Here is a 24,353-nt window from a genome sequence, read left to right on the forward strand (position 1 = left end):
TTTAGATAAACAAATACTATTGTGTTATAATTGCCTATAAATCACCTGATTGAAGTCAGGTGACTCTCGTGATGGTTTTGCTTCAAATGAGAAAAATAGGAGGAATAAGTAGTGTTTCACAGATTCTGGTATCTTTCTTCAACAGTCTTCCTTAACTTTTCAGTAGGAACCTAGTATCTAGAGTACTTCCTTTTTTGTAGACTTAAAAATTAAAATATATCCTATGTATAGAAAAGTATACAGATCAAAAATACCTAACTTGAAGAATGTTAGGGTTTTTTTTATCTGTATACTTTTAAGTACAGTCTAAGAAACAGAATCTTACCAGAACCGTAGCAGTTTTCTTTAACCAGAAAATTTACCCCCTTGTCTATAGTGGCACTGCTTTGAGGAACAGATCTGATTTGCAACAGAAGCCCTAAGTGGCTTTCCTGTGTAGCATAAAATTAATGTGGTTTGTACTCACAGTTAACATCATATTCAGTGGTGAGAGACTGAAAGCTTTCTCCTTAAGGTCAGGAATGAGACAAGGTTGTCCACTTTCACTACTGCTGTTCAACATTGTACTGGAAGTTCTAGCCAGAGCAGTTAGACAAGAAAAAGAAATTAAAAGCATGCCAATTAGAAAGGAAGTAAAACTATCTGTATTTACAGATGACATGATCTTATGTATAGAAAATCCCAGAGAATTCACAGGAAATCTGCTGTAGAGCTAATAAATGAATTCAGCAAAGTTGCAGGGTACAAGATCAACACATAATTAGTTGTGTTTGTATATACTTGCAGTGTACAGCCCAAAAAGAATTAGAAAAGCAATTCTATTTGCAATAGCTTCTAAAAGGAATAAATACCCAGGAATAAATTTAATCAAAGAGGTTAAAGACTTATATACATTCTGTTTGTTAGAAGTGAGTCACTAAGTACAGCCCACACTCAACAGGAGGGAAGTTAGGCTCTACCCTTTGAAAGAAGGGCTCTCAAAGGATTTGTGAACATATTTTAGTAAATACTATCATGATGGAAAGAGCACGAAGAGCCCTCCGGGATGCTGAAAATGCCCTGTCTTCATCTGGTTAGGGAGAACACAGGTAGAAAAAAATGTATGTTTGTATGCATAAATTTTCATTGACCTGTGTGTTTAAGGTTATGGAATTTATGTGTGTGATATCTCAAAAAATTTTTTTAACAGTTTTAAGGTTGACTCTTATTTTTTTTTCCTTTTGTCGCCCAGGCTGGAGTGCAGTGGTGTGATCTCAGCTCACTGCAACCTCTGCCTTCTGGGTTCAAGCAGTTCTCCTGCCTCAGCTTCCTAAGTAGCTGGGATTACAGGTGTGCACCACCATGCCTGGCTAATTTTGTATTTTTAGTAAAGATGGGACTTGACCATGTTTGTCAGGCTGGTCTCGAACTCCTGACCTCAGGTGATCCGCCTGCCTCTGGCTCCCAAAGTTCTGGGGTTACAGGTGTGAGCCACCGTGCTTGGCCTTAAAGTTGATTCTTGAAGTACAGCAAAACAGCATTATAGTTTTGAAATTAGAAAATTTCAGTTTTATGTATGATCTGTTACCTGTGACTCTACTGAAATAGAATTTCTATATGTAGAGGCTGTTGGAAGCTGCTTGGGAGAAGTGGGTCCTATAGATTTCTCTACCATAGCTATACAACATAGTAAAGATGCATCTTATACCAAGGCCCTTGAGTTATTTGAGGATAAAGAACTTCAGTGGACCTTCATAATGCTGACCTACCTGAATAACACACTGGTAGAAGATTGGTGAGTATCTATTGATGCCTTATATCTGATCTCGCTTACTTAATATAACATTCTGGAGAATAATACCTCACACAAATTGATCCTCTCAGTAACTAAAACTTTGTCCTTTTTTTAATCTCAGTGTCTTTATGAAAATTCTTGTATCATTATTAATTCACATAGTTATTGACCATGGTATGTGCCAGACACTGGATATAATGGTGAACATTCCAGACAAGGTCCCTGTTAGAAATTTTAGTGGGACTAGACAAATTAACAATAAATAAGAATAATACCAGTTGGTTCTACACAGAAGATAGGGGAATATAAAGGGAGCTGTTTTAGTCTCTTGTCAATATCAGAGGTGCCACTCTCCTCTAAGCTAGGTCTTATTTTGATCCTTTTAAAATAAGCCATAAAGCAGAGATTGTTTAATAACCCTGGAAGTCTTAAGCTAATCAGACAGGGTTTTCAATTGCTTATTTATTCTCTATGCAAAACAGAATTCCACCAGATATTATCAAAATTTCAACTGGTTGGTTGAGATCACTTTGGTGTGCATGCTATTTCTCTCTCCCTTATTGATTGATTGATTGATTGATTGATTGGTATCCTTGAGTACTACATCACCACCATTTTTGGTGGTGGATTCAAAGGGTTTCCTCACAACTGGGCACCTTTCTAAGATAAATATGTGTTTTGATTTTTTTTCTCTACTTCCCTTCCTCCTCTTGAGGAATAAATGATTGGCAGTAATGTCTACCTGCCTTGTTTCCATTATTGATTTAATGTACATATGTATTTCTTTCTTTTGTTGTTTTTGTTTCATTAAACAAATTTGTATGGTTTCTTTCCTGATGTTTTATTATAAAAAGTTTTGGCTGGGCGCAGTGGCTCATGCCTGTAATCCCAGCACTTTGGGAGGCTGAGGCAGGCAGATCACGAGGTCAGGAGATCAAGACCATCCTGGCCAACATAGTGAAACACCATCTCTACTAAAAATAGAAAACAGTTAGCTGGGCATGGTGGTGCATGCCTGTAGTCCCAGCTACGTGGGTGGCTGAGGCAAGACAATTGCTTGAACCCAGGAGGTGGAGATTGCAGTGAGCCGAGATTGCGCCACTGCACTGCAGCCTGGGTGACAATGTGAGACTCTGTCTCAAAAAAGAAGGTTTTAAACATACAGCTAAATTGAAATAATTTTATAGTTAACACCCATACACTTATCATATAGTTTCTCCATTTTACTGCTGTCCTTGCTTTATCACTTCTAGCCATTTGTCTGTCCTTGTATGAAGATGTATTAATTCATCTCTCTCTCTTTTTTTTTTTTTTTTTTTGAGACAAGGTCTCGCCTTATCACTTAGGCTGGAGTGCAGTGGCATGATCATACATCATAGATCATAGCTCACTGTAACCTTGAATTCCTGGGCTCAAGCAGTCCTTCTGCCTCAGCCTCCTAATCTGCTAGGTTTATATGCATAAGTCACACCACATCCAGCCAGTTCATCTCATTTTCAAAACGTATTTCAAGTTATATCAAGCACAGCTTTTGAAGAGAGTACCACAGAAAATTGTCAAGCATTAAATGTTTCATTTGTTTCATAATAATTTGAAATTGGTTTTTCTGAAACAGATGCACAGAAATATTAGGGAGACTTACGAATTCTAGGAAGCAGGTACAAGTTTTTTGTACTTTTCTTTAAGAGGAAAAATCTTTAGATATTCAAAGGACTTTAGCATATGAAGATGTGGACCAAAGGATTCCCAGAATCTTCATGACTTATATGTATTAGGCCATGTTATTTTCAAGTATTTCTTTTTGTGAGTCCTTTTCATTTATAGTAGTCACAATTAAACTTTATTGTATTGAATGAAGGGAAGTGCTGTTGCAGTGATTAGTAATTCAAGTTTACTGAATGAATAGTGAAAGTCCTTTGATAATTTTGTTTCATACTGGAGAATTTTATAGATGTAAAGTTTCTTAATATAAATTTAAATTTTTAGTTTTGAAATTTTTGTGGTGGAAGTTAACATTCATCAAGATTAATAACAGGTGTACTTTATAGGCATTTGAATTATTTGTATTTTCAGTGTCAAAGTTCGATCAGCAGCTGTTACCTGTTTGAAAAACATTTTAGCCACAAAGACTGGACATAGTTTCTGGGAGATTTATAAGATGACAACAGATCCAATGCTGGCCTATCTACAGCCTTTTAGAACGTCGAGAAAAAAGGTCTCTTAAGTAATAAATGTTTATTGAATAGCCACCATATCTAATAAAATAGTTCTGTTTGCTGTGGGTTGTGACTGTTAAATTGCTTGAAATAGTATTGTACTAACAACCTTTTCTATAAGTAATTTAAACCATACTTCATAAATCCAGGGAATTTGTTATTTTTTAATTTATTATGGCAGTGCAGAAAAGCTGAGACAGGTAACCTGGGGAAATAGTAGTTGATTTTTGGGGAGGGGAAATTCTTAAATATAGACCTTTTTTTTAGAAATAGAAAACCTTACTTTGCTCCCATGAAAGTTATAAGTTTTGAGTATGGTTTATAGGTATTGTGATCCACAAGTGTTTATTTCCATGGCAAGTTAACATATCACAATCCCTTGGTGAAATATAGGATGACCCCGTAGATTTCTCCCTTTTCCATGTTGGTATCATAATAAGGTTCTACTGTAAGTACTCTGTGAAGCACACTTAAGAACACTTGTTCCTTCCTTAGTCTAAGCATTCCTCTTTAATACTTTCTTTTCATAAAGTGACTGAGAAATACTCAGTTTAGTTTTCACCAATTTAATTTCATGGCAGAAGCCCAGCATTGAAGCAGTACTTTAAATGGATCACAAATACAATTTTGGTCGTAGTAAAATTACTAGTAATATAAACCATTAATGAAGCTAGTTAATGTGTAATGTAGATAAAACCTGGAAAGCACTGTAATTTTAACATTTAAAAATCTCATTTCATTTTGAAATCAAGTCTCTGTGGTAGATGTGGACTGGTTTTGTATGTGAGACAGATGAGGCAAAGTTTGTCATTTGTGTAATACACTACTAATGAGTGACAGAGCTGAGAGTAGAACCCAAGTTTCCTGCTGCCTAAAACAGCAGTTTTTACATACCACTCTGCCCCTTGTATAAGCATAAATGTTTTAATTTTAAAAGGTAAACATTGCCTCCAGATTTAGTTTTAACTGTATTTAGCTTTATTTGTAAACAGATTTGTTATACTCATTTTGTACAGGAAAAGTACAATGATTTCCAGTTTTCTTATTTGCATTTTCTAATCCTCTTCTTTCTAGTTTTTAGAAGTACCCAGATTTGACAAAGAAAACCCTTTTGAAGGCCTGGATGATATAAATCTGTGGATTCCTCTATGTGAAAATCACAACATTTGGATAAAGACACTGACTTGTGCTTTTTTGGACAGTGGAGGCACAAAAAGTGAAATTCTTCAATTATTAAAGCCAATGTGTGAAGTAAGAAGATTAGTCTGATTTAATTCCTCATTTATGACATGTTTATTTAAAGAGTGCTGTGATACTGCACATCATCTTCACGTAGTATCACCCCTACTCAAACTGTTGTAAATTTATTAAAGTGAGCATCCGTAGTTAGCCATAACTTTATGCATTAGGTTTTAGCTTTGGGATAGCAACATACTAGAGGAGTTCTAAGGGATGCCTTGAATAATTTGTTACTAATGATTGTTAAAATACTTTGATTATAAATTACTTACGAGAGAGAGAGCCAAGATGGTTGATTACTAGCAGCTCAGGACTATAGCTCCCAGTAAAAGCGCAGAGAACGAGAGGACACCACACTTTCAGATGAATTTTTGTTGTTCACGGACCAGAAGATTCCCAGAGGAGGAGCCCCATGGGTCGCCAGCGCGACTCTTGTGGCCGGAGTGGCGGTTCTTGGTGCAGAGTAAACGGGACTGGGTCCCCTTTTGGTCGACATTTGGAGCTCTGGGAAGGCGGAGTTGCCTATTCAGCTGATTGAAAAAGGGACTCAAGAAGGAAGCCAGACCAGACATTCCCGGGCAGAAAAGCACCATCAATCTTAACGCCGCTGTTTTAGCATGCACAGAGGGTTGCTCAGATTCCAGCACTGGGAATCAACAAGTTGGACATCCACTCAGAGACCTAATTTGAAGGTCGGTAATTACAAAGACAACAGGTGGATGGATTTACAATGATGGGAAGAAACCAGTGTAGGAGGGCTGAGAATATCCAGGATCAGAGTGCCTCTCCCTCTACAGGGGATTGCAGTTCCTCATCAACAAGGGAACAAGGCCTGATGGAGAACGTTCCATTAACAGAATTAGGCTTCAGAAGGTGGATAATAAGAAACTCCTGTGAGTTAAGAGAACATGTTCTAGCCCAATGTAAAGAAACTAAGAACCTAGAAAAAAGGTTTGATGAAATCCTAATGAGAGTAGACAACTTAGAGAGGAACATAAGTGAATTAATGGAACTGAAGAATACAATATGAGAACTCCGTGAAGTATGCACAGGTTTTAACAGTCGAATTGATCAAGCAGAAGAAAGGATATCAGAGGTTGAAGACCAACTTAATGAAATGAAACGAGAAGATTAGAGAAGAAAGAGTAAAAAGGAATGAGCAAAGTCTCCAGGAAATATGGGACTAGGTGGAAAGACCTAATTTACATTTGATAGGTGTACCCGAATGTCATGAAGAGAATGAATCCAAGCTGGAAAATATTCTTCAGGACATTATTCAGGAAAACTTTCCTAACCTAGTAAGGCAGGACAATACTCAACTCCAGGTAATACAGAGAACACCACAAAGATATTCTTCAAGTAGAGCAATTCCAAGACACATAATCGTTAGATTCACCAGGGTTGAAATAAAGGAGAAAATTCTAAGGGCAGCTAGAGAGAAAGGTCAGGTTACCCATAAAGGGAAGCCTATCAGACTCATAGCAGATCTCTCAGCAGAAACCCTACAAACTAGAAGAGAGTGGCGGTCAATATTCAATATCCTCAAAGAAAAGAATTTTCAACCCAGAATTTCATATCCAGCCAAACTAAGCTTCATAAATGAAGGAAAAATAAAATTTTTCGTGAACAAGCAAGCACTTAGAGATTTCATCACCCCCAGGCCTGCTTTACAAGAGCTTCTGAAAGAAGCACTATACACAGAAAGAAACAACCAGTATCAGTCATCCCAAAAACTTACCAAAAGGTAAAGAGTATCTCCATAATGAAGAATCTATATCAACTAATGGGCAAAATAGTCAGCTAGCATGAAACGACAATATTAAACTCACAAATATCAATATTAATCCTAAATTTAAATGGATTAAATGCCCCAATCAAAGATACAGACAGGCAAATTGAATAAAAAGTCAAAACCCATCGGTACGTTGTATCCAGATTCATCTCATAAGCAAGGATACACAAAGACTCAAAACAAAGGGTTGGTGGAAGACTCACCAATCAAATGGAGAGCAAAAAAAAAAAACCAAAAAACAAAAAACAGGAGTTGTAACTTTCGTCTCTGACAAAATAGACCTTAATAGTAACAGAGACTAAAAGAAGGACATTACATAATGGTAAAAGGATCAATGCAGCAACAGGAGTCAATGATCATAAATATATATGCACCCAATATAGGAACACCCAGATACATAAGACAAGTTCTTAATGACTTATAAAGAGACTTGGACTCATAGCGGGAGACTCTGCCACCACATTGTTAACATTCGACTGATCAACAGATAGAAAATTAACAGAGACATCTATGATTTGAACTCACACCTGGAACAAGTAAACTCAGTGAATATTTATAGAATTCTTCACCCCAGGTCCACAGAACATACATTTTTCTCAGTATCACATTACTCCTATTTTGAAAGTGACCACATAATTGGAAGTAAATCACTCTTCAGCATTTGCATAGCATTTCACAGACTTAAATGAAATATTGGTTGGCTGTTTGTTTGTTATTTTCTTCCCTTATTCCTTCCTGTCTCCACTGTTAAGCACAATTATCGGCATAAAAGAGGTTTTTAATACCTATTTTTAGATTGCATTCCAGCCTGGGCAATAGAGCAAGACTCCTGTTTCTTCCCCTTTCTCTTTCTTTCTTTCTTAAAACAAATAAATAAATAAATAATTTAACCAAAAGCCTGTTCTAACTTTGTTAACTTCTTCTGATAGAGCACATTTATTTTCCTTGATATGCTTTCTTGAATAAGAAAAAGGAGTGGGGCAGCAATCAACATAGCGTTTTTATTTTTAAGGATACAGTACAATTTATTTCAATAAAGAGTAAAGGTATATATGAAATGAAACAAAGTTTATACTCTTCCATCAAATGTGTAATCCGAGACAACACACTCTAATGAGCTAAGATTTACAGAATTATAGTACTGTTAAACCTGATTCAACAGAAATGTGAAAACACAGTATCTGACTAGGTCAAATGTCTGCCAATTACGGGTAACTGATAGGGAAGTATTTTCATGAAGTACCCACATTGAAAGCAATGTAAAATGCAGTTCTTATTTTCTAAAGAAAAGGTAGTAACAGTGAATAAAACATCACCTTTTCTGTAATACTACACCACACTCACACCAATTCAGCAGAGTGGTACCCTCAACACACATATTTATTTCTCATTAGTGAACAAAGCTAAGATTTTTATGAGGTTTTAACTTTGAGCCGGAAGATAAAATGTTCCAAATATACATATGGACCCACCCCATTTCTGGTAGTTTAAATTATCTAGCACTAGCACTTTCTGCCTTGTCTTTAGTTTGAAAAAGAAAGAGTGCAGTTAGTAATCTATAAGCTGTCTTAGGTGTGTGGAAATTATGAATATGATGGATATGGAGTGTAATGATTCATTCATATGTTAAATATGGAGTGCGGTGAATAGCAAAAATAAAGTTGACTACTGTTTTGATGTGCCAGATGTATAGAGCATTTTTCTGCTCTTCGGAATATACCAAAAATTATTACTCAAATTTTATACCCAGAAATTGGGGCTTATTAAAAAATAAACATTTTTAACATGACTGTTGTACTTCTTCACTGAGGATAGAAAAATGCATAAAAATCAGATTTTTAACTTTTCTCTTAAACATTTGATACCTTTTCCCCTCTTCTATCAAATCAGAAAACTTCTCTAACACTTTTCAACTCTGAAACTGTATTTAAAGTGGTGATATAATTTCATTTGTACACAGTATCCTAGTTCATTATGCTAATAGCCTAGACTGGGAATGAACAGTTACAGTGTCACTAACATATATATTTGATATTGATATACTAGCCTACCGTGGTTTTGTTTTAAATACCACCTGATAACATGTTTTTTGTTGGTTTCTTAGCAGTATGTTGAGTTTATGCCAGATTAATCTATACTCTTTTAGAAATTTAATCTGTCAACAACAGGGCATGAAAATTTTAAGTAAACTGTATTCATTTTACTTATGTTTACTCAAACTATTGGGTGGATTTGTTTGTATATTCTAGGTGAAAACTGACTTTTGTCAGACTGTACTTCCATACTTGATTCATGATATTTTACTCCAAGACACAAATGAATCATGGAGAAATCTGCTTTCTACACATGTTCAGGGATTTTTCACAAGCTGTCTTAGACACTTCTCACAAGCGAGCCGATCCACAACCCCTGCAAACTTGGATTCAGGTACTCTTAATTAAATTTTTAACATTAATACTGTTAACTCCTCAGTTCTAGAGAAAGCTAGATTTAAGGTTGAATCCCACTAAAGGCACTTTACAGGCTTAAATCTATTACTTCTAAATTTGTTCCTTCATCTGTGGAATGGAGATAAAAGTTGCAACAAGTTTTCAATGAAATAATATGTGTAAAGTGCCCAGGATAATATTTGATGTATAGTATTCTCTCAGTATATTTTGGGTATTGATAATGGAACGACTAATAGAGCTTTCGATATGTGTCAGGCACTGTGCTTGCACAGGTAATATGAATATGAAAAAGAAATACCCAACATTCTGGCAATGGAAAAAACAAACACAGTATTTTAGGTACTGTGGTGCAGATATGATAAAATTTTCATATTTTCAGAGCTCTGGCCAACTCTATTTAAAAAGCAACCTTTGGCTGGGTGCGGTGGCTTATGCCTGTAATCTCAGCACTTTGGGAGGCAGAGATGGGCAGATCACCTGAGGGCAGGAGTTCACTTGTACTTCAAGACCAATCAATTCTAATACATAAATGTTGATTTAATGTGATGCTTTGCCACAACTAATTTGCTCCTCCCAGTCCTTCCAGTCACTTCAGCAAAGGTTGTAATTACTCAGTTCTTCCAATTGTTTCTACTTTTACTGCTACAACCTTCATTTGACATGGCTTTAATGTTATTTAGACTTCAGTTTGCTGTGCTTTATATTTTATGTATTTTCTTTTCTGTTGGGTAACAGCAATGACAAATCTACCATTTGGAAAAGTACATTATAAATTATAAACACAGACATGGATGCCCCTTTTGTGATCCTACTAAATTGTAAGCTGGTTTTCTAAATGATTCAGAACGTGCTTATATGAATTTTCTTTACTCCACTGAAATGAAAATCCTGAAATAAAAATTCTCATAGAGGCTTTGTAAACTACCTAAAATGTATCTCTTATGTTTAATTGGGAAAATACAGGTATAAACGATTTAAGCATTATGTAATTTGCACTACTGTTAAAAACAATTTTTATTACATAGTTTAAGGTAATCATTGTTTATGATAACCTGGTAATTTGTTATGAACATGGCCAAGACTTTTTTCATGTTTATCACTTATGTATACATATTTATGCTACAACCATTGAAAATAATTATTTTATCTGTGTATGATGCCAATATTTTTATTACCTTAAGTGAAAATTTAAACTTACATATAAAATTCTATTATTGAAAAGGAAAGTAAATGCATATTTTTGTAAAATTTAAATGGCATATCTTTTCTGATGGCTGTAAGTCTCACTGCCTTCACTAAACGTCCCATATGCATCTCAGGCTCAACTGTCGAAAAGCAGACACATCATCATCTTCATCTCTTCCCCCGGCCTACTTCTTTTAATGTGTTGTATGTACCTCTTTGGCAAACAGCATTCAGTTGCTTACTCTAGAAACCTCTCTCACATATTTCATGGGATTGCCAAATCTTGCCAATTCTGTGTTATGAATCACTTAGTCCATTTGTTTCTCTCTGCCCTTAGCATCCTTACTGCTTTCTAGCTTTATGACTTAGCACAGTTGAAATTCTTTCATTAAATTGTCCAAGTTATGTCTTGCTTCCAGCCATCTCAGATATTATTATTACCTGTAGCACTGTCCTTTCCTGCCCTCATGACTAACCATTACTGTTCTTTCAGGTATCACTTTTCTGTTTTCTTCTCAAGACAGACACTCACTATGTCACCCAAGCTGGAGTGCAGTGGTGTGATCTCAGCTCACTGCAACTCTGCCTCTCAGGTTCAAGTGATTCTCATGCCTCAGCCTCCTGAGTAGCTGAGATTACAGATGTGTGCCAGCGTGCCCTGCTATTTTTTTGTATTTGTAATAGAGACAGGATTTCACCATGTTGGCCACGCTGGTCTCAAACTCCTGGCCTCAAGTGAACTGCCTGCCTCAGCCTCGCAGTGTTGGGATTACAGGTATAAGCCATTGCACTTGGCCGGTATCACTTTTTCTATGAAACTTTTCTTGTCTAGTTGAGGTTCCCTCCACTAAGCTTCTATAGCCTTTTAAACTTTCCTATTATGACACTTATCATACTGTGTTGTAATCTCCCAGGCTAGTCCATGAGTTCTGTGTGATCTGACATGCTCCGTCTTGTTCATGGTTATATACAGAGGACTTAGCACATAAAAGATCTTATTGAATCAATGAATTAGTCCTCCTCGAAAATAAAATATAAATTACAGTGTAAGCTCTCACTTTGATTATAAGAGAATAGTTTATTTTAAAAGCAAAAGAAATGCCATTAAATTCCTTTAGAACCAATTTTGTGTTAGGTACTGCCCTCCAGAACCTTGTAGCATAGTGGGAGACAGACACAAAAACAAGAAGGAAGAAGGTGTGTAAGCAAGCATGCCTGGGACTGAGAGGAGATATTTTTGTTTGTCAGAATCAGAGCACTTTTTTCGATGCTGTTTGGATAAAAAATCACAAAGAACAATGCTTGCTGTTGTGGACTACATGAGAAGACAAAAGAGGTAATGTAATGAGTGTTGCTTCTTACGTTTAGAATCTAGCCTGTAACTTGTTAACTACTGGCTGAATTTTAACACAATTATTTTAGGTAAAGCTGCTGTAAAGTGCTATATTTAACTTGTGTGATATTTATATCTCCTTGCGTAATCCATATTCAGGATAGCACTTTGGTTAAATCAGTGTCAAGAACTCTCAATTCTAATACAAGCCGTACCAGTAAGAATGTTACCTTTGTTAAATTGTGCAGCCTTCTTGGCTTCAATTTATTTCATCTATATTAGTGATGGGATAGGAGCAAGTAATTTTCCAAGTTACATTTAGCTGTACTACCTCTCTTTTTACTTTTCTCTTTGCTTTAGTTCTAAGAAGCAAATAGAGTTGTATAAATATCTTCTTTATGTATCTCTATTTTAAGATGTGAGTTTCTTTACTGTGTTCAGTGGTTCAAAATCTGTGGCAATACTGTGCTGTGACAATGCTTATTTTCTTCATTCTGGTAAATTGTTTTATAGTATAGTATCTTTGTTCCTCTTACTAGTCGTGAGATTTTTAACAATGCATACAGGAATTGCTAGAATGGATAGTCGTACTGCTCGAGAGTTGACCAGAACTCTAAAGAAATAGTGTAGTAGGCCTATAATTTGAAAAGGTAGAAATCAATGTCTCATGAGTGTGTATGGTGGTGGTGGCAGTGTTTGGCAAAGAATGCGAGGGAGAGGTGAGTGAAAAATGGAATTTTGTAAAAGCCTAAATGCATTAACATCTTAAAAAATTAATTTCTATATATTCTTACACCAGTCCTCTCCTCTAGTAGAAAAAGAAGTTTTATGCCTTTCAGTGTCTTTATTCTGGTTAGAAAGTTACTGATTTACCTTATAGTTTTATACCAGATTTCCTTCTGAGAAGGCCTATCAGAAGCTTTTTTAAAAAAATTATTTAAGTTCTGGGGTACATGTGCAGAACATGCAGGTTTGTTACATACCTATATACATGCCGTGGTGATTTGCTGCATCCATCACCCTGTCATCTACATTAGGTATTTTTCCTAATGTTATCCCTCCCCTACCCACCCACCCCCTGCTATCCCTCCCCTAGCCCCCTACCCCCTGGCAGGCCCTTGGTGTGTGATATTCCCTTCCCTGTGTCCATGTCTTCTCATTGTTCAATACTCACTTATGAGTGAGAAATGCGGTGTTTGGTTTTCTGTTCTTGTGTCATTTTGCTGAGAATGATGCTTTCCAGCTTTATCCATGTCCCTGCAAAGAACATGAACTCATCCTTTTTTATGGCTGCATAGTATTCCATGGTGTGTATGTGCCACATTTTTTTATCCAGTCTATGATTGATGGGCATTTGGGTTGGTTCCAAGTCTTTGCTATTGTGAACAGTGCTGCAATAAACATACATGTGCATGTGTCTTTATGAATGATTTATAATCCTTTGGGTATATACCCAGTAATGGGATTGCTGGGTCAAATGGTATTTCTAGTTCTAGATCCTTGAGGAATCACCACACTGTCTTCCACAATTGTTAAACTAATTTGCACTCCCGCCAACAGTATAAAAGCGTTCCTATTTATCCACATCCTCTCCAGAATCTGTTGTCTCCAGATTTTTTAATGATCACCATTCTAACTGGTGTGAGATGGTATCTCAATGTGGTTTTGATTTGCATTTCCCTAATGTAACCAGTGTTGAGCTTTTTTCATACGTTTGTTGGCTACATAAATGTCTTCTCGCTAATAGAAGCTTTAAATGTAGCTGAGAGCATTTGTTTCCTTGGTGCTGGAAGGCAGTTTTACCATTCATGTCAGACTTACCTTTGGAGTAGAATGGTGTTGACATTGGCAGGATTTGGAGTAGAAAAAATTCTTCATATTCCATTTTAATTTTGAATAAGATCATGAAGAAGATTCCTTGAGAAAATATGAATGAGATATAGAAAAAGGAGTAAAGACATGAATTCAAGTCCAAGCTTGTGCTGTGCAAAAATTATTTGTTATCCTGTACAGTATGTTGGGCAAAAACAAAGAACAACAATAGAACAACAAAAAATTACTTGATAACTTTGAACCTCAGTCTTAGCATCTTTCAAAGTCAGAATAATGTTGGCAATGTCTTCCTTTCCATGGCAAATTATTTCACTTCTCTGAACTTCAAATTCCTCAGAAAATTAGTATAGTTGAATGCTTGCTATGTAGTAGGGTGTGCCTTATTCATCAACTTTGCAGGCATTATTTAATGGTTGCACCCATTCTCCAAGGTCTGTGTTGTTCCAGCATTTACAAGTAAGGAAACTGAGGTTTAAGAAGTTAAGTTGCTGATGATCACACAGCTGGTAGTAGGTAATATAGCTAGATTTGAACCTACCTCTATTGAACTTCAACACCAGTGCTCTTAACCAATACCATGTCCCATCTCTATAATGCTAGTTTTGACAAAGATAATATCTGGCTGGGCACGGTGGCTCATGCTTGTAATCCCAGCACTTTGGGAGGCTGAGGTGGGCGGATCACGAGGTCAGGAGATCGAGACCATCCTGGCTAACCTGGTGAAACCCCGTCTCTACTAAAATACAAAAAATTAGTTGGACATGTTGGTGCACACCTGTAGTCCCAGCTACTCAAGAAGCTGAAGCAGGGGAATTGCTTGAACCCAGGAGGTGGAGACTGCAGTGAGCTGAGATATTGCCACTGCACTCCAGCCTGGCGATAGAGCAAGATTCCATCTCAAAAAAAAAAAAAAAAAAAAAAGATAACATCTATGGTCCTTTTCAATCTTAATAGACTGGAAGATTTTTATTAAGTAGCTCAATCTAGGCAATACATTAAGGAGAAAATAAGTCACATTAGGAAAGACATGTATGTATTCGTGTCTTAGATAAAACAATATTTTTATTAAATTGACTATTTTAAAGTGTGTGTTGGGGCGGTACTTGTGTGCATTTGTATTAATTATTCTGTGTATCCTATTCTTAGCCTGTGGTACATGGATTTCTTGGTGGAGAGCAGATATGAACCCCAATTTTGTATCAGGTGATAGCCTATAGCCTATAGGTTTCATCAGATTTTCTGATGAGTTTGAGGGAAAAAAGAAAAACCAAAAAGATTACTAAATAGGACTCTTCAGCCATATTATTTTATAATGTTTATAGGCATATTTTGGGGAAATGTAGTTTTTGGGAATTTGTAATTTTCTGTTAAGCATTTACTGCCATTGTATTTTATATCAACATGCTTTTCTTTTGATATTGAAGTTTAAAAAAGTGAATGACATACCTCATTTTTCTTTAGACCTTCTTCAAGAACAATTTTTGATGATGCTTTCTGGCTGGATTTAAATTATCTAGAAGTTGCCAAGGTAGCTCAGTCTTGCGCTGCTCACTTTACAGCTTTACTCTATGCAGAAATCTATGCAGATAAGAAAAGCATGGATGATCAAGAGAAAAGGTATTTTTGGTTTGTAAAATAAATATTGACATTGTCTCAATAAGGGTATATAGTAAAGATTTAGTTTGCCCTCAGTTTCCCATTTAAAAGACACCTTAGGTAGAAATTTTGTTTTAAAGTGAAATTACAATAAAATTTTAAAAAGGAATATGTAATTCCTGCTCTTAAATAATAGGAATATTACTTAGGTATTATAAAAATTGTACAGATAGCAAATTCCTATAGGACAGAGTCCATACTTAATTTTCTGTATATTCCCTATAACAGCTCTAGCATTGAGAACTTAATTTAAGGGTGAATAAATATTTTTCAAATGATTAAATGATTTCCTAAGTTTAATTAGATTACATTTACCACTAATTCCTAAACTATTCAAGATTCATTTTGGATATAAAATATCCAAAATTATAATCCAAAATGGCTATGAAGTAATGTAACTGATTTCTTTCCATAACTAAGTTTCATTTCTTCATCTACCTGTATTTCTAGTGAATTTAATTCACTTTCCTCTGACTGAGAACTGTCATAAGAATCTAATAAATATACTCCTAGATCATGGTGAAAAACAAAAAATAATCAAGAAAGTAAAAGAATGAGAAATAAAGTAAAACAGTTTATTATCCCCATTGCCCTCTTCAAATCTTTGTTCATTTAAAATGGGCTAGGTTTCATTCTTTCGCCCAGGCTGGAGTGCAGGGATGTGATCATAGCTCACTGTAGTCTTAATCTTCCAGGCTCAAATGATCCTCTAGCCTCAGCCTCCCAAGTAGCTGGGACTGTTGGCACACACCACTGATTCATCTCGTTTAAAAAATTTTTTTAGTAGAGACAAGATCTTGCTATGTTGCTCAGGCTGGTCTTGAGCTCCTGAGCTCAAGCAGTCCTCCTACCGCAGCCTTTCAGAGTACTGATTACAAGCATGAGCCACTGCACCTTGTCCCAAATTGTTTTTTAAAGTGGTTATACCAATTTGTGTACTTAATCAGAAATGTAGTTGGTAAGGAAGTGATCAGTAGGAAGCCTCACATTTGAAGAAGGGAGCCAAAGTATAACTATTTCTAATGTGAGTTAAAAAAGTATAAAGAAGGCTAGGCACAGTGGCTCACACATGTAATCCCAGCACTTTGGGAGGCCATGGTGAGAGGACTGCTTGAGGCCAGGAGATTGAGACCAGCCTGGGCAACACAGTGAGACCTCATCTCTACTAAAAATAAAAATAAATTAGCCGGGCATGGTGTCTCACACATGTAGTTCCAGCAACTCAGGAGGCAGAGGCTGCAGTGAGCCATGATTGTGCCACTGCAGTGAGCCATGATTGTGCCATTGCACTCTAGCCTGGGTGACAGAGTGAGACCTTATCTCAAAAAAAAAAAAAAAGAAAAATTGGAATAAGTATATAGGTAAATATTAGAGGTACTATCACTTATGATAGTATTTATTTTATGTATTAGATTATTACTGTTGCAGACACCATAGCTATTGTGGTTTTAGAATTGACCTTACTTAAAGAACTGAAAGTCATATGTATAAAATGCAAACGGAGTTCTAATCCTGACTGTCACTTTCTAATTTTATAATCTTGGTTTAGGTGGATCCTACTGATCTACTTCCTTTTCAACAGTTAATAGCATATTTCTTAATTTCTGTCAATTTATTAGGTATTAAATTCTGTCTCATTGTGGGTAATTATTGATTGAGTTGAATTTCAAGTGAAACCACTGACAGAGTATATAGTACCTGAATTGGAGGGCATCTGCTCTGTTTTTAAACAAGCCTGTCTCTTTATAAATAATAATATTTTTGCATATAGCCTTCCCACATGTAGAAGGTTATTCTTAAAATGTAATTTTCATTCACAAATTTCTTTTCCATCCTAGGTCTAAACAGTATTATATTTTCAAGTATAAGAGTTATTCTGTTTTGTTTGCAACCTGCATTAGTTTTTTTTCTGTCAAAGTCTATAGTATATGTATCCAGGAAGCTTCCAAATAGTATGTTCTCATTAAAAGAGGTGTTCTTGTGACAAACAGAAATCTTGCATTTGAAGAAGGAAGCCAAAGTACAACTATTTCTAGCTTGAGTGAAAAAAGTAAAGAAGAAACTGGAATAAGTTTACAGGTAAATATTAGAAGCTCTATTATTTATAACAGTATTTATCTCATACTTTGGATTATTTTGTTATAGACACTGTACAGATGCCATTTGATTTTTAAACTGAATTTACTTATTGGACTAAGCATCATATATATAAATTTATGGTCTGAAGCTTAAGCCTTGGAGTAGACTGACTTGAATTCTAATACTGACTCTGCCATTGGTTGAGCTCCCTTATCTGAAACACAAAAGTAAAACTACCTGTCTCAGAGTTTATACCATGCATTTTCTGCCATAACACCCTACTATAGCACTTAGGGTATAAAACTATATATTTATTTGTTTGCTTGCTTATTGTATGTCACAGAAGAAGCAGATTGCTTCTTCTATAAGTTTCTTGATATCCATTCTCAAATTGGCTCACGTTATTGTCTGGTATGCTTACTGAATTCCTTTGGTCAATTCATTCCTTCACAATGACAATTTCAACTTCTCCATTCTGTTGAAACCTCTCATCTTCTCTTCAACACCATTGCTTTCAGCCTGCCTCCTACTTGAAGAAAATAAAAGGCATAGATAGGAAATCTCACCACATGCCACTATCAAACGTTGAAATCTCCTGGAATCTGCTCCTGTCATAACCTTCCCTTTTGTTATAGAAGCAGTTTCTCCTTCTATTTGAGACTAATTCTGCCTGTGCTTTGTTTTTTTATCTGCTCTTTCTCAGGCACTTTATTTTTTAATATGCTATTCTCCCTTTGAACTATGTTCTGAGCATTTTTAAACCTCTCCTGTTTAAAAATTCCCTTTCTCCCAAACAAAAAAATTTCCCTCTTCCCTATGTTCTTTTAGATATCACCCTCTCTCTTCCTTCCTCTCACAGACAAACTTTGTGGAAGAGTTATCTGTATTTGCTGTCTCCATTTCCCTTCCTTCCATTCATTCCAGTAAAACAGCACCTGCTAATGGTTCTCATAAACTTCATGTTGCTAAGTCTGGTGGTCACCTTTCATTCCTTTTTCCTTAATGTTTTATTACTACTTCACATCATCAACCATACCTTGCTTGAACTGTTTACCTTTTTGATCCACTCTCCTGATTTTTCTCCTTTCACTTTTGCCTTCTTCATAGTCTCCTCCTCCTCTACTGAGTTTTTGGAATGTTGTGTGTGTACTAAGCACTGTAATAAGCATGGGTACTGAATTTTTCTACTCTGAAGACTTGATTTCTCATTATGAATAGAAACATTTGAATTGGAACTATAGAACTATGCCAATATAAATGAATTTATATGTAGAAAATATTTCACAGAGTAAGCACCATAAAGGCAGTTCAATTGCTTGATCAATTTTCTATGCAATATAGTTTCTAATTTTTTCTATTTTATGATTTTTAATGTTTTCATTTTTATTTAAATGAGATTCATTTAAACATAATCTAGCTTTTCTTTGTAAATTTTGCAACAAAGATTTGAGTAACCAAATTACTTTATTCATATCAAATTTTACCAATTCCAGTACAGTTTTGTGCTATCTTTCAAAGAAAAATCCAAGACCTTTATTCTTACCAAATTCAGTTTTCAAGAGTATACTTTGCAGGACTGTATTTTCCCATTTACAGTTTTTGTTTTTTTTTTCAGACGGGGTCTGGCTCTGTTGCCCAGGCTGGAGCGCAGTGGTGCAATCATAATGCACTGCAACCTCCACCTCCCAGGCTCAAGCCATCCTCCCACCTCAGCCTCACAAGTAGCTGGGACTACAGGCATGCCCCATCATGCCCAGCTAACTTTTGTAGAGATGGGAGTTTAGCCATGTTGCCCAGGCTGATCTTCAACTCCTGAGCTAAAGCATTCTGTCTGCCATGGCTATTAAAGTTCTGGGATTAAAGACATGAGCCACTGCGCCCAGCCCATGTACAGTTTTACATGTTGACAATATTGTTTGGTTTTGTTTGTGTGATTATTTTTGCATGTGATAAAAGCCTGGTAGATTGGTACTTATTTCTTATCTAATTCATGAAATTGTAGGCAATTCTCAAGTAGACTACAGTCCTCCTGTTGTCTAGGACCAGTCTGCTGTGTTGCTGATCCAAATCATTAGTATATACAGTTGACCCTTGAACAACGTGTGGGTTATAAGCGCTAATCCCTGTGCCATTGAAAGTCCAGGTATAACTAAATTAGTAGTCAAAAGTTAACTACTAATAGTCTACTGTTGACCAGAAGCCTTACCGATAATACAAACAACTCATATTTTGTATATGTATTATATACTGTATTTTTACAATAAAGTAGCTAGAGAAAAGAAAATGTTATTGAGAAAATCAGGAAGAGAAGATACATTTACAGCATTGTACTGTATTTATCAATAGTATGAGTTTACATCATCTTTTTATAATGAGTCATCTGTCATTATAATGAATTACAGGCAACCATTGCTGGTTGATATGTACTTTAGGCCTTAATCTACGGTACATATCAAGCAATTCACCGTTTTCTTGTAATGACATGACTTTTCTCTGCTTCTTGGAAGCACCTCCAGCCACCCGTGGTAATAATCAAGGCTTATAGTATTGCAGTAAACACAGTGAAAAAATACATGAGAAGCTGGATAGATTACTTTTTACTGTTATATACAATTTACTAGAGAGATAAACTGCTCATGTGGAAATGATTCGTGTCACATGGTATTTAAGCACATACAACACAGTAATGCTCACCACGATAGCAACAGGAGGTAACTCCAAAATTATTACAGTAGTACAATATGTACTACCATTAATCTTATGCAGTTATGATTTAATATTGCATGTTTACATTTGTTTATATTTGTCTTAACCGCAAATAATGCTTTGTACAGTATGTGTAAGTTTTGATAAATTTTAACTTTTTGTAATAGATTTGTGTATATTTTATGCTAGTAAATGACAAAATGTATTATATCAAATTTATACAAATAGAATGTATAGACTGGTATATACGTTTATTTTATGCGTTCATTATATTCATTTTATGCATCCATTAACTTTAAAAAATTTTTTCAGTATTTCTGAACATGTGGTTTGTGCGTTTTTTCAAATTGTTTCAGATCTCCAAAAAAGTTCTCAGTATATTTATTGAAAAAAATCCACATATAAGTTGTCCTGCACAGTTCAAACTCGTGTTGTTTAAGGGTCAACTGTATTTCAGAATCATTACATTTTATTTCTGTAACATAACATTTACAGTTAGGAGTCACATATTGGTAACGTTACAATTTAAAATTTGCTAAATTTATAGAGTAATTTTTTTTTCTTCTTCAATTTTTGTTGTTTCTATGTTTTCAGGATCTTCTTTTAGAAATCTACAGAAGTATAGGAGAGCCAGATAGTTTGTATGGCTGTGGTGGAGGGAAGATGTTACAGCCTATTACTAGGTAACTTGTATTTTTTTCTTTTCTTTTCTTTCTTTTTTTTTTGAGACAGAGTTTCGCTCTTATTACCCAGGCTGGAGCGATCTCGGCTCACTGCGACCTCCGCCTCCCGGGTTCAAGCGATTCTCCTGCCTCAGCCTCCTGAGTAGCTGGGATTACAGGCATGCACCACCATGCCCGGCTAATTTTGTATATATTTTTTTTTTTAAATTTTTTTTTATTGCATTTTAGGTTTTGGGGTACATGTGAAAAACATGCAAGGTTGTTGCATAGGTGCATACGTGGCAGTGTGATTTGCTGCCTTCCTCCCCTTCACCCATATCTGGCATTTCTCCCCATGCTATCTCTCCCCAACTCCCCACCCCCCCGCTGTCCCCCCGACTCCCCCACAACAGATCGTTCTACTATAAGGACACATGCACACGAATGTTCATAGCAGCACAGTTTACAATAGCAAAGACCTGGAACCAACCCAAATGCCCATCGATGATAGACTGGACAGGAAAAATGTGGCACATATACACCATGGAATATTATGCAGCCATTAAAAACGAGGAGTTCGCGTCCTTTGTAGGGACATGGATGAACCTGGAAACCATCATTCTCAGCAAACTGACAAAAGAACACAAAATCAAACACCACATGTTCTCACTCATAGGCGGGTGTTGAACAAGGAGAACACATGGACACAGTGAGGGGAGCACTAATTTTGTATTTTTTTTTTAGTAAAGATGGGGTTTCTCCGTGTTGGTCAGGCTGGTCTTGAACTCCCGACCTCAGGTGATCTGCCTGCCTCAGCCACCCAAAGTGCTGAGATTACAGGTGTGAGCCACCACACCCAGCCAGTAAATTGTTATTTTCTAAATAGTTGTATAGTAATTCTGTTTATGAAGGAGTTATATGCGTGTAAAACCCAAAGGTATTTTTACAATCTTTTCTTATAGACTACGAACATATGAACATGAAGCAATGTGGGGCAAAGCCCTAGTAACATATGACCTCGAAACAGCAATCTCCTCATCAACCCGCCAGGCAGGAATCATTCAGGTACATTTTTTTTTCCCCAGATTTGGTAAAGCCATCATTAGTGTAGTGCTGAGGTTATTTGAGTATGTTGGTGGATATTTACACAGCCAGATAAACTCTAGAGATAAGACTGAAAGTTATCTGTTTTTCAGAGGATTAGGCTAAACATTCAGGGATATTCCTGAAGCAGAGGGATGCAAAAAAAAAAAAGAGAAAACAAAATTCAGGGATACACAGGAAAGTTGGACAGGTCATTGACCTAGAAGGTGGTGTAGCTTTCTTGGTCACAGTGTTTTTGGATAACAATAGAAGACATTTCTTAAGCATATATAATGCGTCAGGTAGTGTACTTACGGCTTCACATGGAAAATCTCATGTAAACTATTTCTCATAGTTTGTAATAGAGTTCATCCCAGAACCTATTATTTCTATTATTGACTAATACTCCTTAGCCATTCTTCCATGAAATATTAGAGCCCTTTGAGCTCTGTCTTTATGCTTTTTTGGGAAACATTAAACAATATTTTGGGATTAAAAATTTTTTTTTAGAGATAAGGTGTCACCCTGTTACTGAGGCTGGAGTGCATTAGCATGATCATAGCTCACTGCAGCCCAACCTCCCAGGCTCAAGGGCACCTCTCACTTGCAGCTACCTAAGTAGATGGGGCTACAGGTACACACCATCATACCCAGGTAATTAAAAAAAATTTGTAGAGACAGGGTCTTGCTTTGCTGCCCAGGCTGGTCTCAAACTCCTGGGCTCAAGTGATCCTCCAGCCTCAGCCTCCCAAAGTACTGAGATTACAGGCATGAGCCACCACACCTAGCTTATATTTTGGGATTTTAAGCAATACTAAGTGAATTAAAATTTGTGTAAGTTAATTTTTATGTTTGCTGTTTTTTCTCTGGCTGTTGATATTGTGATTACTTAAAAAATATAACTCCTGTTCAGGCCTTACAGAATTTGGGACTCTGCCATATACTTTCTGTCTATCTAAAAGGATTAGATTATGAAAATAAAGATTGGTGTCCTGAACTAGAGGAACTTCATTACCAAGCAGCATGGAGGAATATGCAATGGGACCACTGCAGTTCTACCAAGTAAGAAGAAATTTGACTTGATTTTTTCCCCTTTTAGTTCTAAACAACAACTGTTTTCCTCTTGTTCTGTGAATATAACAGGAATTGTGTGGGGTTTTTTTATTTTTTATTTTATTGCATTTTAGGTTTTGGAGTACATGTGAAGAACATGTAGGATTGCTGCATAGGTACATACATGGCAATGTGGTTTGCTGCCTTCTTCTCCATCACCTATATCTGGCATTTCTCTCCATGTTATCCCTCCCTAACTCCCCACCCCCCTGACCCTCCCCTAGTTCCCCCCATCCACAGACCTCAGTGTGTGATGCTCGCCTCCCTGTGTCCATGTGTTCTCATTGTTCAACACCCGCCTGTGAGTGAGAACATGAGGTGTTTGATTTTCTGTTCTTGTGTCAATTTGCTGAGAATGATGATTTCCAGGTTCATTCATGTCCCTACAAAGGACACGAACTCATCATTTTTGATGGCTGCATAGTATTCCATGGTGTGTATGTGCCACATTTTCCCTGTCCAGTCTATCATCGATGGGCATTTGGGTTGGTTCCAAGTCTTTGCTATTGTAAACAGTGCTGCAGTGAACATTCATGTGCATGTGTCCTTATAATAGATTGATTTATAATCCTTTGGATATATACCCAGTAATGGGATTGCTGGGTCAAATGCAATTTCTATTTCTAGGTCCTTGAGGAATTGCCACACTGTCTTCCACAATGGTTGAACTAATTTACACTCCCAACAGTGTAAAAGCGTTCCTATTTCTCCACATCCTCTCCAGCATCTGTTGTCTCCAGATTTTTTAATGATCACCATTCTAACTGGCGTGAGATGGTATCTCAATGTAGTTTTGATTTGCATTTCTCTAATGACCAGTGATGATAAGCATTTTTTCATGTTTGTTGGCCTCATATATGTCTTCTTTTGTAAAGTGTCTGTTCATATCTTTCGCCCACTTTTGAACGGGTTTGCTTGTTTTTTTCTTGCAAATCTGTTTTAGTTCTTTGTAGATTCTGGATATTAGCCCTTTGTCAGATGGATAGATTGCAAAAATTTTTTCCCATTCTATTGGTTGCCAGTTCACTCTAATGATTGTTTCTTTTGCTGTGCAGAAGCTCTGGAGTTTAATTAGGTCCCATTTGTCTATTTTGGCTTTTGTTGCCAATGCTTTTGTTGTTTTAGTCATGAAGTCCTTCCCTATGCCTATGTCCCGAATGGTTTTGCCTAGGTTTTCTTCTAGGGTTTTTATGGTGTTAGGTCTTATGTTTAAGTCTTTAATCCATCTGGAG

The 24,353-nt window shown here is 36.3% G+C and overlaps 3 protein-coding genes across 7 annotated transcripts in view; 1 reads left to right on the plus strand and 2 right to left on the minus strand.

The window, feature by feature from the left end:
- LOC105732492 (protein NPAT) overlaps positions 1 to 13,895 on the minus strand; it is a 149,782-nt gene extending 135,887 nt beyond the window's left edge. The window contains exon 1 of the mRNA XM_064375395.1: positions 13,811 to 13,895. Coding sequence (XP_064231465.1) covers positions 13,811 to 13,895 — 85 coding nt within the window. The remainder of the gene's footprint in view (positions 1 to 13,810) is intronic.
- Positions 1 to 24,353, plus strand: part of ATM (ATM serine/threonine kinase) — a 149,994-nt gene that overhangs the window by 73,600 nt on the left and 52,041 nt on the right. For all 5 annotated transcript variants that reach the window (XM_064375392.1, XM_064375391.1, XM_064375393.1 and 2 more), the window contains 10 exons: positions 1,603 to 1,774; positions 3,848 to 3,989; positions 5,065 to 5,241; positions 9,271 to 9,448; positions 11,905 to 11,992; positions 15,284 to 15,439; positions 17,470 to 17,557; positions 20,858 to 20,946; positions 21,888 to 21,990; positions 22,922 to 23,070. In XM_064375392.1, coding sequence (XP_064231462.1) covers positions 1,603 to 1,774; positions 3,848 to 3,989; positions 5,065 to 5,241; positions 9,271 to 9,448; positions 11,905 to 11,992; positions 15,284 to 15,439; positions 17,470 to 17,557; positions 20,858 to 20,946; positions 21,888 to 21,990; positions 22,922 to 23,070 — 1,342 coding nt within the window. The remainder of the gene's footprint in view (positions 1 to 1,602; positions 1,775 to 3,847; positions 3,990 to 5,064; positions 5,242 to 9,270; positions 9,449 to 11,904; positions 11,993 to 15,283; positions 15,440 to 17,469; positions 17,558 to 20,857; positions 20,947 to 21,887; positions 21,991 to 22,921; positions 23,071 to 24,353) is intronic.
- The window catches only part of CUNH11orf65 (chromosome unknown C11orf65 homolog), a 155,347-nt gene that overhangs the window by 1,505 nt on the left and 129,489 nt on the right, over positions 1 to 24,353 (minus strand). Inside the window, exons 2-4 of the transcript XR_002478637.1 lie at positions 15,269 to 15,400; positions 13,811 to 13,906; positions 467 to 575 (exon numbers count right to left, since the gene is read on the minus strand). The gene's annotated coding sequence lies outside the window, so the exon portion shown is untranslated. The remainder of the gene's footprint in view (positions 1 to 466; positions 576 to 13,810; positions 13,907 to 15,268; positions 15,401 to 24,353) is intronic.

The sequence above is a fragment of the Aotus nancymaae genome, unplaced genomic scaffold (assembly GCF_030222135.1).
Source record: "Aotus nancymaae isolate 86718 unplaced genomic scaffold, 86718_ANA_hifiasm-v0.15.2.pri h1tg000012l, whole genome shotgun sequence".
NCBI lineage: Eukaryota > Metazoa > Chordata > Mammalia > Primates > Aotidae > Aotus > Aotus nancymaae.